General features: G+C 35.3%; 1 protein-coding gene across 13 annotated transcripts in view; it reads right to left on the bottom strand.

The window, feature by feature from the left end:
* Window positions 1–12,784, bottom strand: part of MEF2C (myocyte enhancer factor 2C) — a 141,669-nt gene that overhangs the window by 73,993 nt on the left and 54,892 nt on the right. For 10 of the 13 annotated variants that reach the window (XM_052775577.1, XM_052775589.1, XM_052775582.1 and 7 more), the window contains one exon: window positions 5,642–5,839. In XM_052775577.1, coding sequence (XP_052631537.1) covers window positions 5,642–5,695 — 54 coding nt within the window. In that variant the 5' untranslated portion in view covers window positions 5,696–5,839. Of the gene's footprint in view, window positions 1–5,641; window positions 5,840–7,810; window positions 8,014–12,784 lie in introns of those variants that run through there. The other 3 variants (XM_052775580.1, XM_052775578.1, XM_052775581.1) reach the window with 2 other exon arrangements.

Here is a 12,784-nt window from a genome sequence, read left to right as displayed (position 1 = left end):
TTAAAAGCAATTTGACCTAAATATTTACCTTATGCTAATTCACTCTAAATTATACTCAGAACATACATTTGTAATACAAGCACACTTAACCATAAATATAATACATTCTGGAAATTCACAGTTCAGTTCAGCAGCTCTCTTAAAACTTTACTTCTCAGGTAGTCTGGCATAACCTGAGAAGTGCTGCCAGAGTTGTACAGATCCCTACAATTTAGGAGTCATGAAAACTTGGGGTGTATTCTTTGCTTACAGAAACCTAACTTTACCTCTGAAAAAAACAGGACCAAGGCCTAACTGTAATGCTATATTCCAAGTATATGTCTTATTGTGTGCAATTTAATGTAAGCAAAAGAAAGAATTCAAATATGTAAAAGATAAAAAGCATGTGATGTTTAAGACAAAGGTTCATTGAACAGAATAGTGATTAGCTGCATAGATAAGCAGTTAAGTTTTCATATGAAAACATTTCCTTGGGGGGAGAAAATCATAAAATCTCAGATCTTGGATAAAATGAAGACAGCCCATGAGAAAGACTGAAAAAATCAGGAAATTGGTGGGAAAAAGTTTTCTATCTAACTTGGGGTCATGTTAGCACTAATATGTAAGGCTCTTCTCTATTTCTACAGGGGAGTTTCTGATTCAGCTGATAGTCTCTTTCTCTTTCCTTTTAAATAGAGCTGAAACACAGATAAAAATAGATACACGAGGCTGAAATTAGTTTTGAAACTAGCAGCATTAGGTATTGAAGTCAGTAGAACAAATCTAGGTCTTCCTGCAAACGGTCATTTCCCTCCAGGATATTCCTCCCCTGCCCCATAACCTCACTTTACTTATCTGCTTTAATTTGTTCTCTATTGAGCTGATAACTGCAGTAACTCTTGGTTTATAGCTTTACAGATTTTCTGGAATCAAGGAATGATAAAAAGTCTATGCATGAAAAAGTTAAACAGCAAGTGTTTGTTAGTGTCATAACCCATAGAATTATGCAGACATGATACTTTAAAAAGGGTGTCTTACTATTTAATCACCTTAATATTGAAGTATACACTTTCTATGGTATTTAATAACATTTAAGCTCCCAGCAGCTCATTACAAATTGAAAGAGATGTTTTAAACAGTATGCAGAATCATTAGCCAAGCTCAAGTCAGTTTTAACTGTGAATCTGACAACAGCATGCTTCACAAGCAGGAAAAAAATGCAGAACTAATGAGCAAGCTGATCAGAGGATAAAAAATGGTGGACTGCCATATAAGACCTGATATTTCTTAATACTAACCAGAAAAAACAATGGATTAAAAGCAAGAGGGTGTTCCAGACCTGATACCAGAATGTCATTGGGTCAATATGCCCTCTTTCCTGGGTCAATGTACCTCTGGATTTAGCTCACAGACCGTGGGTTTAATGAGATATTTTGTAAGTGACCTTGTATAACAGTAATACAATCATTTACATCATTACACCTATTTATTTTAGGCTTGGGCAGCCCTGCCTGGACTGTTGCAAGGAGAGTTTCAAAGGATCCCTCTCTACAGCAGACCACAAAAGGCCCTCATTAAAACTAACAAAATATTTCAAACTGATGAAAAACAAATAGAAAAAATACAAGGACTTTTCTGAGGCAGATGAATGCCATTTTTCCTTCATGTGTTGACCATAACAGAGCCAGCTGAATTATTTCTTTCAATTAAGAAAACACATGAAAATCAAGTTCACCCATGTTTTTGCAAATGCCCTTCCTCTTTTCTTTCTTTCTTTTTTTTTTTTTTAAACAACCCAGAATTCTTCACAGCAGCCTTCTCCAATCTGCCTGATTGAAATTTCTGCACAAAGAACGTGTAGCAGTCAGGAGGTTCCAAGATCAGATGTCAGTGCTGATATTTTTGGGTATCAGTTCTATTGGTGGTGCAACTAATAACATGTATGCAGTCTACTCAAATGGGCTGTTGACAGGGCTACCACGATCTCCTGAGCCTGAGCAACACTACCAGAGATTCATTCCACATTTGTGAAGACTATATTACCCAGTGTCGCAATAATAAAAAGAAAGTATCTGGTCACATTGGCTGCTTATAACAGTGTTCTCTTGAGAGTTTTCATTTCCATTTAACATCGTGATGGTAACTAAACTACACAAATAAATACATGTATACTCTAGCCCTGGCAGTTATTCATACTCCTTCTGTCTGTGGCTTAAAGCAGAGTGAAAGGGAATTTTTCAGATGGGCTTTTGTGAAACTTCCACAACCAAAGAGAATTTGTGATCACTCACAGAGGATTCAAACATCCTTGTCACCTTTGTCACCACATGGTAACTAGGAGAGCGAGGAAAATACAGCCAACTGGAAGCCCACATGAAATAACATTAAATTAATGGCTCCTCCTAGTTAAAATCCTGAATTCTGCACTCACTGAAGTCAATGACAGAGCTCTCATGCAGTCCAGGGTAAAAGGACTGGGCCTTTAATATCTATGTTGCAGTAGTTTTCCTTTAACTTATCCCAAAATGTCAAAGTTTCAAATAGTTTCTGGAAAAGTGCAGAGCATATCCCCATATTGCACATTTTTATGAGGTTTGCAGCCAGACATCTGACTCTGGACAGTTTCAACTTACATTTATTAGCAGTATGGTCACTAAAGTGCACAAATCCAACCAACTAGACCTGCTTAGAAGAAATCCTCTTGAAGGGAGGTCAGCACTACTTTTGTCATTCCCAATCCACTCATACAAGCACTTTGAACTGTAGGGGAGTCTCCTACCACAGCAGACAGTAGTGTGGAAGAAAACAGCTATTCTACTGATAGAACAAGTACTCCATTCAATGGTTAATGTAAGTAGCTAGTCAGGACGCTGGGCAAATGAGTGGAAAAGCAAGGGCAGAAATCACCTTCCACAGGCCTTGTAACAACTTAAGTCCTCTTGCAAAAACTCTCTTATTGAAACATTCACCTTTGCACTGGGAGAGGGGAGAAGAATTAAACTATTGCTATTTGCCCTCATTTGATATGTGTTCCACCTATTTTTCCCTCCATGTGCTGTCCAGCCAAGAATTTATGTGCTTGAAAACAGCTGAGGATGCACTATCCATGTATATCATATTCCCACCTAACATGCCTTGGATTGTGAAAGCATACTGAGTTCTAACATAAGCAACAATAAGGCAGTTTCAAGTCAATAGATATGCTGCTGTTCTTGCAAACATCTTTTGGTGAGGTAGCAAGAAAGAAAAGAAAACAGTCTCCATCCATATAATGGTAAATGGAACTACAAATAAGCGTTGTGGAACCGTGCTTCAGCTGGTACCTTAACTTTATTAATCAAAAACTTTTGAGCTTTTTTTTTTCCCATGCAACCTTTTGATCTTTTCTGTGCATTCAAATATATTGATGTCATTAAAAAAAACCCAAACCAAACCAGTTACTATTTTAAGATTACTGGAAGTGTGTAAGTTAAAAACCAAATAAACTGATGCAGCTTCACTGAAGCAGCAATAGCTCATGGAATACATTATATTTTAAGAAACAGTTAGGCTTGTGAAAGAGTACATCTCATACAAATGGTTGAAAGATCAATCAACTATTAGTGGAAATCCAGTTGTATTTAATCACATACATATCACTAGAACTAGAAAGCCTGATCCCACAGTCTAAATGAATCAGTGGAACTCTTTTCATTGGCTTCACTAAGCTTTAAATCAGGGCACTGATTTACATGCAAAGAGGATAAAACTGGTAGAAACACTTTCTAAATTATGTTTCAATATATTAGTAGAAATGAGAAGCAGAATCAAGACAATTATACTATGTGGAAGGTAAAGTAATGTAAATCTATACCTTCAGTCTCACAGTGACTAATCAACATGATGAATATTATCAAATGCTAGCAAGATAAACACTTTCTGCACTAACACTGCAGTTGTTAGTGTTCCAGTGTTATAGTTCTATTCATAATTATTAGTTCTGAAAGCTGGTGCTAGAAGTCTTTAAACTCTACTGTGAATGACTTGAAAGGCTAGCTGTCTTCATTTTTTAAAGTAAATTTAGCTTCTTAAAAGATATCTCTTTGACAAAACAGGGGATTAAGTTCTCTGTAAATCCTGTATTTGAGTAAGCAAGTTGACACTGAAGCTATTGTATGAACTAATGTGACTAATGGCAAAATTTTGTAGTATCATTTACAAAATAATTCAGGTTGACCTCAAAAAGAAACCATGGTAGTATGGGAAAGTACCAAACAACTAGTGTCTGGATGTTTAACGATAAATTTGGTTCAGTATTTCAAATCCAATTTAAATTCCAACCCAATTAAAGTAAATATGGTGATGGTTTTTTATTGATAGAATTATTGCTTTTTGGCTTGGCCCACAGCAACAGGCAACCTTTAGGGAAAACACAAAATGTATCCATCATAAATATAATTTTGTTTTTATACATGATTTTCTGCTATGGAGAACACAAGCGACTACTAACACTACAAAATTTAAAAATTCTTGGAAAGCACATTTAAAGATTACAATTTGTTTTTATGCCGAGGCTGAATTTTTTATGGCTTTATAAAATCCTTGAAGACTAACAACATAACTTCTTAAAAAACAACTTGAATATATGAAGAAATTTGTAGATCAAATGAATAGAACTAATATATTAATAGTAACTCAGTATCAAGTTCTTAAAAAACAGCTACTGATGATTACTCCTAAATTGCAGCCACATGTATGAAGAACACTAATCAGTGTTAAACAATTTTATGAAGAGTTTCTCACTCTTGTGAATCTCCAGTTTCAACAAAACATTGATCCATTTACATCAAATGTAAACCGCAGCAGCTTTTCACTGATTTTATTTTAAGATGCCAATTGTTGAATTTTATTTTTCTGAAAACAGGAAAGCAGTTTCTCTAATTTATGGCCATATTTTAAATAGCAGATAGTGTTGATAGTATGTGACAGCTACTCAGCCATTTTATCTAAAGCAGTGGTAATAGTTAATTAACAGTCCTGCTGGACCTATTTAGCCATAGCATCAGTATCGGAGGCTTTGTTTTGTAACTACAACATGCCAATATTATTGTATGTGGGTTTTAGAATGTGTTAGGCTACTCAAATTCTTTTTAAAATTCAGACAGGAAGAGATGAGATTTTTTAGGAAGTAATGTCATTTTTATATGAAGGAGGTAAAATAAAAACACTGCAAAGATGTAGAAAATAAATGATTTTGATCTATGAATTTAAATGCAAGTCCTCCTGCAAATAAACTCATATTATAATAGTTCATAAAATACAGTACTAAAAGCCTGTATCCTGTAACAACTTGCAGATGCGCTTAACCACGTATATTACAAACTGAAGTCAAAGCGAGTGCAGAGGGGGCCCAAAGCAGAGCATACACATCAGCCTTTGTAGAATCAAGGCCTCAAGTAATAAATTCCTAACTGTGCATATTACTAAACTTGAAAAAACTGTGTGTGAGGTTTCTGGTTGTTTCCAAAAGTACTTTTTCTTTGATAGTCTTCCATACATTGTGTATATGTATACATATGTGTAGGTATATGTATACAAAGTTATCAACTTTTTAATCACTTATGAAAAAAAGTCACCTTAGAAAGGTAGTATGATGTTCAAATATGGTGTTTTTGCTACTCACCTGTCTGTTACGTTCATCCATAATCCTTGTAATCTGAATCTTTTTTCTCCCCATAGTCCCCGTTTTTTTTTCTCTCCTTCTTCCTTAAAATTATGTATTTTTCCCTTCTCTTTTCTTCCTCTTTCCCGTTTCCTCAAAACAAACCTCCTTCTTCAGCACTTGCACTACTCAGTTCACAGTCCCCTGCATCCGTTCCTGCTAAACACAGAAAGGACATCAAATGTTATTATAAAATTGATAACTAGGTGAAAGTTATTATATGGAGCTGGCCAAGCATCCTCATTATAATTTAGTGTACAAGTGTACAAGTACAAATGTACAAGTAAATTATAATAAAAATTTACTGCATCTATAAAATAAGTAACACATAGAAAAATAATAACTTAATTCAAAGGCTTCTTTTTATGAACAAACCCACCAATATATCAAGAAGTGAAGAAAAAGACTGAAATACGCATTGCCAAAACTTTAATGGAATTAAGTGTCTCTTGTTTTAAATATCACTCACTGCTCTAATATGAAAAATTACCTAAATCAGAGAGTTAATGAACCTTTCTGTACCTACGTATGCTAAGTAGGCCAGCTAATTCATTTCTGAAGGGGAAACAATCTTGTGTTTTGACAGCAGAGGTGATAATGTCCCTCATTATGCAAATAGGATGGACCTTTAATAAAGTGTTACTTGATATATGAGAGATGTCAGCTACTTTAAATCCAAAATTTTTAACCTTATTCTTTAAGAATATAGATTAGTGCAAGTATTACTCAAGATACTTGAAGAAAACAGTGCACTGTCCCTCATTTAATTTCAATGTAAATTCTAAAATGTTCTGACAAATGATTTATAACCAGCAAATACATATATCTTTCCTTATAAAAATTTGTGCACCAAAAGACAAGCTATATAGCACAGAATAATAGTGACTGATGATAAATTAAGAATGTTTTGAAAAATATTTTCATCGTTTTAGAAATGCACTGATACTAGCTCCCCGAACTTTACAATACTGGTTCTATCGCAAAACTAAGGACAGTTAGATGCAATACATAAAAATACACAATGCAGTATACATTCCTTATTTCACAAAATGTCATAAATCACAAAATTAATTCCTATCATATCCAAAGTGTTTTTAGCAATAAAAGACTTGATAGAAATAGAAGAAAATACAGAAATGATGTTCGGTCTAGTACTGAAGTAAAAAATGCAATTTTTTTTCCCTTTTTAACCTTCATTTACTGTATTTTTATATTTACATACGTTGAACAGAGCAGCACAGTTCTTTTAAATACAGAAGAGAAAAAAAAACCTGAACAAGATTCATTTAAAATGATTTTTAAAAAGTTTTTATGTTAGATCCATGGTGTATTAAAAATACTACCTTGGAAATAAAAATTTAGTAATTTTAAAACAGAGGCTGGTGTTTCCTTATTTATTTTAAGCTCATAGTCTCGCAGCCAACCTGATAAATTCTCACTATATGTTACGTAACACTAAACGATGTCCTGGCCATTTAATCCATTTTTTGGCTCTGATTCAAAGCTACTGAGGTAGAAAAGCTAGACCTCACTCATTCTGATCTTCAATTCTCTCTTGATTTTCTTTGCATACATTAAAGTTTAAGCTGCTCAAGTGTTTTATCGCTCTAAGGAAAAAATAAGTTAACAAATAAGCAGTCAGTCAGAGTTTTCTAACTAGCCACAACGATATAATTAATCTGCTGGGAAAAAAAAAATTTCAAGTATAATACTTATTACCTTTCTGTACATGAATGCCTTTTTATATTATTTGCTAGGCATATTTACGTATGCCTAAATCATGACCATAATGCAGAACATGGAACATGGAACAAATAATGGTGCCAATATAATAAAGTGTAAAGGCTGCAAAATTTTTTTGCTGTTTTTTACTTGTTTGAAAACAGTTCAACTTCTCACTGCTTAAAAAGACACAAAAGCGCTTGATCATATTTACAGCAAAAAATAGAAGTCCAAAACTTTTAAATAAGTTAAGTTGATCAAATGTATTTATAAAACTTTTTTTCCAAACAAAGCTAGGAGACAGTCTTATCTGATATGCAGTGTTGACAAACAAACCCAGCCTATTTTTAGAAACAGCCTTAAATTTCCTCGGACTGCGTTTCTTTCCTGTTTTTCCTATAGCCTTACCTCCGATACAAAGAGCAAGTTAGAATGGTGTTTCCCATGCACATGCAGGACGCGAAGGAGTCTAACAGGCTAGCTCTGTAACAGTAAGCCAATATGCTAATCCACAGCGAATGCATATGGAACAACTTCCTTTCCTTTCATTCAGCTGAAGCCAGTGGCACTATCGGCTTACAGCACTACGCCTGCCTAAGCTCTTATTCACTGCAAGGTGGAAGGTCAGGGTGGACAGATTAGAGCAGCGGTGACAGGGTAGCAAGGATGAGAGCTGCTCTGCAGATCAAGATGCTGATGCTGAGTGACTTCAGAAAAATCACTGAATACTGAAAAAATCTACCAGGAAGGACAAAAATCTTCGTGGAGGAGCAGTATGTTGAGCCCCTCCCACACACTTAGTTCCACATTTAAGACCAGTCTTCAAACAACAAAAGCTTTTATAGACAGCTTAAAGTCAGAACACTTAAAATTTCTATGGTCTACACAAAATCGTCTTAAAGTAATACATGCAACACTTGATGAGCAGAATTTTGTTCTTCATTACCTGTAGTAATACACTAACTACACTAGTTTTATTTTAAGTGGAAAAATAGATGTGCAGGAAAATAAAGTTGAAAGGGAGTAAGGATGATTTGGTTGTTAAATATTATCATATGATCTGAGAGAACCTGAAGGAGAAGACAGAATATGTTAGGTCATATGAATCCAACATACAATTTGCAAAGAAACATAAATCTGCTTCAACATGCAGTGGGTTAAGTTTTCTTGCCTGGATGAAAAAAAAATCTCTCCTGTTTGCTTCTTGCTTACCAGCCTAATTTCAAATAAAAGCTTTTCAGTTTTTCTAGCACATGTATATCCTTTTTAAAAAATAATTTCTGCTATTTTTACTGCTACTAGAAACAAATTGGGAATGCTGTGGTGTTCTCTGTATCTGTCTTACTCTTTTACACATATATACATATCAACACATGCTTCTTCATGTGCTATTCTTGATATGTGTTTGCCTATAGTTCTGTTCATTTCATTGGTACATATATAAAGCAGATAGCTGGATTGATTCCAAATCAGTTAGATTCAGATGAGTAAATCAAGACATCTGATTCAAGGGCTATAACCTTCAAAGGCTGGTGACTTCTGAGTCAAACAGAATGGAAAGAACTCTGGAGAGCAACAAATCCCAATGGCTACTTCAGGACTTCACCAGTGTTCCCAACACTTTTTGAAAGTTCTTGCAGGCTTAAGGATTACAGTATTAAGTGTTTAAAGTTCCTGTTAATTGATAAATTGTATTTCCTTAACACTGATAAAGCACACTAGCTAGAAAAGTTGAAGGTACTACAAAACTCAAATAGTACTGTGGGCTTTCATTATCCAAGAGAATCTAAAAAGGAACTTAAAATAATTCCAGAAGCTTTGTTGAAGTAATTCTCCACATAAAAGAAACCTTCCAACTTAATGACACGGTCACATGCAGACAAATTGCACTTAAAGAAACACATAGTTACATGGTATGATCTTACAGTCTTCAGCATTTTTTCTTTTTGCAAACCCAAACGTAAGAAAAAGTAAATAATCAGACTGCTTACAAAAAGAGGAACTTCATTTTTGGCGGGCTTCTGTTCACTATATGATTTGGCAGAGGCAGTGGTAGCTGTCGGAAGATTGGTCTGAGCCTTGAGAAGGGAAAAGAGCTAATGGACAAATGAAGCAGATCACTTGACCACTCCTGTCTCTCTCTCCTACATTCACACACAGACATATACACGCGCGCGCGCACATATACACACACACACGCACACCCACTATCCCTTCTCTGCAACACAGAAGAATCTTGACAGAATGGCAGGAAACACGCACAGAGTGGTCAGGGAAGGATATGATGTCAGCAACCACGAACAATAAAAGGTGTAAAGGTGCTTCCTTCCCTAAACTGTTCCAGAAGTGCAAAATGGGAACCAAAACTCTCCACTTCCTTCTCCGAGCAGAACTGTCTGAATCTGCTCTGCTGCAACACCCCAGACAGAGAGTTCTTTGAACTGTCACACCAGGGGCAATAAGGAGTATCAAAACAGGAGAGTCAAAATATTTAGTTTATAAACAAGAAGGCAGCCAGAGAAAAACTAAGTTAAAATGTGCTAGGGTTTAGCATTTTCATGGTTGCTTTACAAAAGAAACAAACTTGCCATAAAGATGTCCCTGTTCCACTAAGCAGCTTGCATTTTGAGTGCATTAATTAGGTTAAAACTAAAGAACCAAACCAATTTTTTTATTATCCTGATGTAAGGAAGCAAACAAGAAAAATGCATTCTCTTACCATTCTTATCTTGATAAATAAAAGTAACTTCAAAGATCTATGAAATCTTTTTATGCAAGCCTTTCTGTTTACTCAAAAGAGTTTTGAATCAGATTCTAAATAAAAATCAAAATGTATTGAGTAAGAATACATTAGCTACTTTTCTGATGAAAAATTAGCTGCAAAAACTGCAACATAACCATGAAAATCCACAGAGGGGAACACATATTGAAACAAAATGGTCACTCAAGCCTTTTCTGTAAAAGCCCTAGCTGACTATGTTCCATATACAAAGACAGCCACACAGTGAAGAAACAGCTGGGCATACTGCATCAAATAAAGGCACCGATCATTTTGGGTCTGTCACCTTGAGCTGGATAAAGTAGAAAGAAATATAGAAAAGGGTGAAAGTAACAATTATCTCTCATGTTATCCAACTGAGATCAGCTGACATTAAAGATAGAAGTGGTCCTTCACATTCAATGTGGTTTGGTTGCATGGTCATTACAGAACACACAGTTTGGGCCATTAACAGAAAGGTTATGATAAAATTATATATGTCATCACCACGGCAGTACATCAGTAAAGCAGAAATGGCACGATCTACAGTATGGTTATCCAGGCAGAGAGCCATGCAAGAAATGAATCTGAGTCATCTTAAAGTTTCAAACATCTGTCCACAACACTCTGATTTAGAAATTAAACACAACCTACATTTATGTGTTTTGATCTTATGGGCAGGCTGCCACATGAAAAGATTGGAAGGGAGTTCATTTTAATCTACTAAATTTAACTCTCAAGAGATCATGCATTTTGCTACAGGAAGTATAAAACAAACATTTAAGCCATAATGGATATAATGTAACAGATGAAATACTACAGACTACTAGATAGAGAGAGTACGCCAAACTGAAAAAGTCTGTACAGAAAGAAAATATTTGTAATCTTTAACTACTGAAGCGTATTCATCTTTTCATTTCTCTAACCTGATTCCCGACTTATGGCATGAGTTTAATTTATAATAGAGAGCAATTCAAGGGCAATAAAGTTCTGCATCAAAGCAGGAGTAAAATGTTCATAAACTTGCAAACTGCAAAATCACTCCCTATATGTAAGTAGTTAATTAAAAGTTTTAGAGAAAACTTGATCTGAATTAATATTTCTCTAATTTTACTACTGATTTTGAAAGCATCTGCTGAATTTGTAAGATTTCTATTCCAACCGATACTCCATTTATTTAGTTAGTTATTTGTAAAAGATAGCAGAACGTGTTTATTTTTAAGTCTGAACTTCAGGAGATATACCTTATTTGCTTTTCACATTTATATTTGAACATATTCCTATTAATTAACTGCAGAAAATTCCTCTCTTTCAGCCAAGTTACTGTCCTGTAATCAATGCCATTATTTGTATGCCTAGGAGGAAGAGGCATGAGAATATCTAGCATTGTGAATTGTTTGGAATTTGGAGTTAAACACTTCTGAAGACTAGTTGTAAGAATACTTCATCTCCCTTGAATCAGACAACGGTGGTCACTGTCGTTACAACTCAAATACAGTACCAAGTTATCTCACAGAGCAAGAACTTACGCAATGTGGGTGGAAGAGTTTCACTTGCAAAGTTCCCCTGAAAAGTTTTTCTGGGCAAACTAAGCATCATTGCCAAAATAGTGCAGAAGATGGTACCTCCTAATAGTAGTCCGACTTCATTATGCCACAGACCCTAATTTTGAAAAGACTAAGTTATCCAAACACTAAATATCTAGTCTGTAGCCACCTGTCAGTTGAAGGTGATCCACACCTATATGAGAAGGAAAGGAGTGACTTCAGCTTACCTTCCACAGGATGTGCTGAGAGTCATCCATCAGGCACAGAAGGAGGGGTTTCTGAACAGGACATACATGTTATACCAAATCTGGACATGCTGATACAGATCCATGATAGGAGCCCAAAGGCCTCCCAAGTGATTGTGGAATTTGCCACAGATGGTGAGTCATTCCTTGCAGCGGTGCACCAAAAGAGGAAGCAACCACTGGCAATCTAAATGAAAACTGATTGCCTGCAGCCCAGTAAGAAGAGATATGTGCCTGCTACGCTTGATGAAGAAAGGAAGACTTGGCTAATTTACAACATTTTTGAAGAACAGATGAAGAAGAATATTTGATTTGTAAAGCAAAGAATGCAGACACTAATGCATATTTTAAGGAAAGCAATTAAGTGAAATGCTAGTATACTAAGAAGCATACCTGTGAAAAGTTGATTTTAAATCTACAATGACTAGCAGGTGACATTTCAGTGTCTGCCCATCACCCAGTTGAAAAAAAATGGAAAGCAAACAGTTTGAAGAAAAAGTTTACAGGTTTATGATTAAGTTCGTGACGTACCCTTGGCAGCTAGACAGACATAATGGGAGTCTGACCAATAAATATGGAATAGGATCCTTGAAGTGCTTGGGAGACTGGCTCAAGCATAACAGTTTTTTGAATCAGACAAGCTAATAATGCAAGGAAAAAAATAAAGGACTGAAAACTGAATCACCTAATTGGTCTGAAATGGAGACAGTGACTAGGAATGGGAACCTGTCTGACAGTAGACTAGGGAAATTGGACTGCTGCAATTTCAGCTAGGAATTTTGATAGTTTTGAGCTAATAATTTAACTGGATTGCATTATAATTAATAGATGT

This window comes from Harpia harpyja, chromosome Z (genome assembly GCF_026419915.1).
Source record: "Harpia harpyja isolate bHarHar1 chromosome Z, bHarHar1 primary haplotype, whole genome shotgun sequence".
NCBI lineage: Eukaryota > Metazoa > Chordata > Aves > Accipitriformes > Accipitridae > Harpia > Harpia harpyja.
The sequence above is the reverse complement of the archived record's forward strand: the minus strand, read 5'-3'. Positions and strand labels throughout refer to the sequence as shown.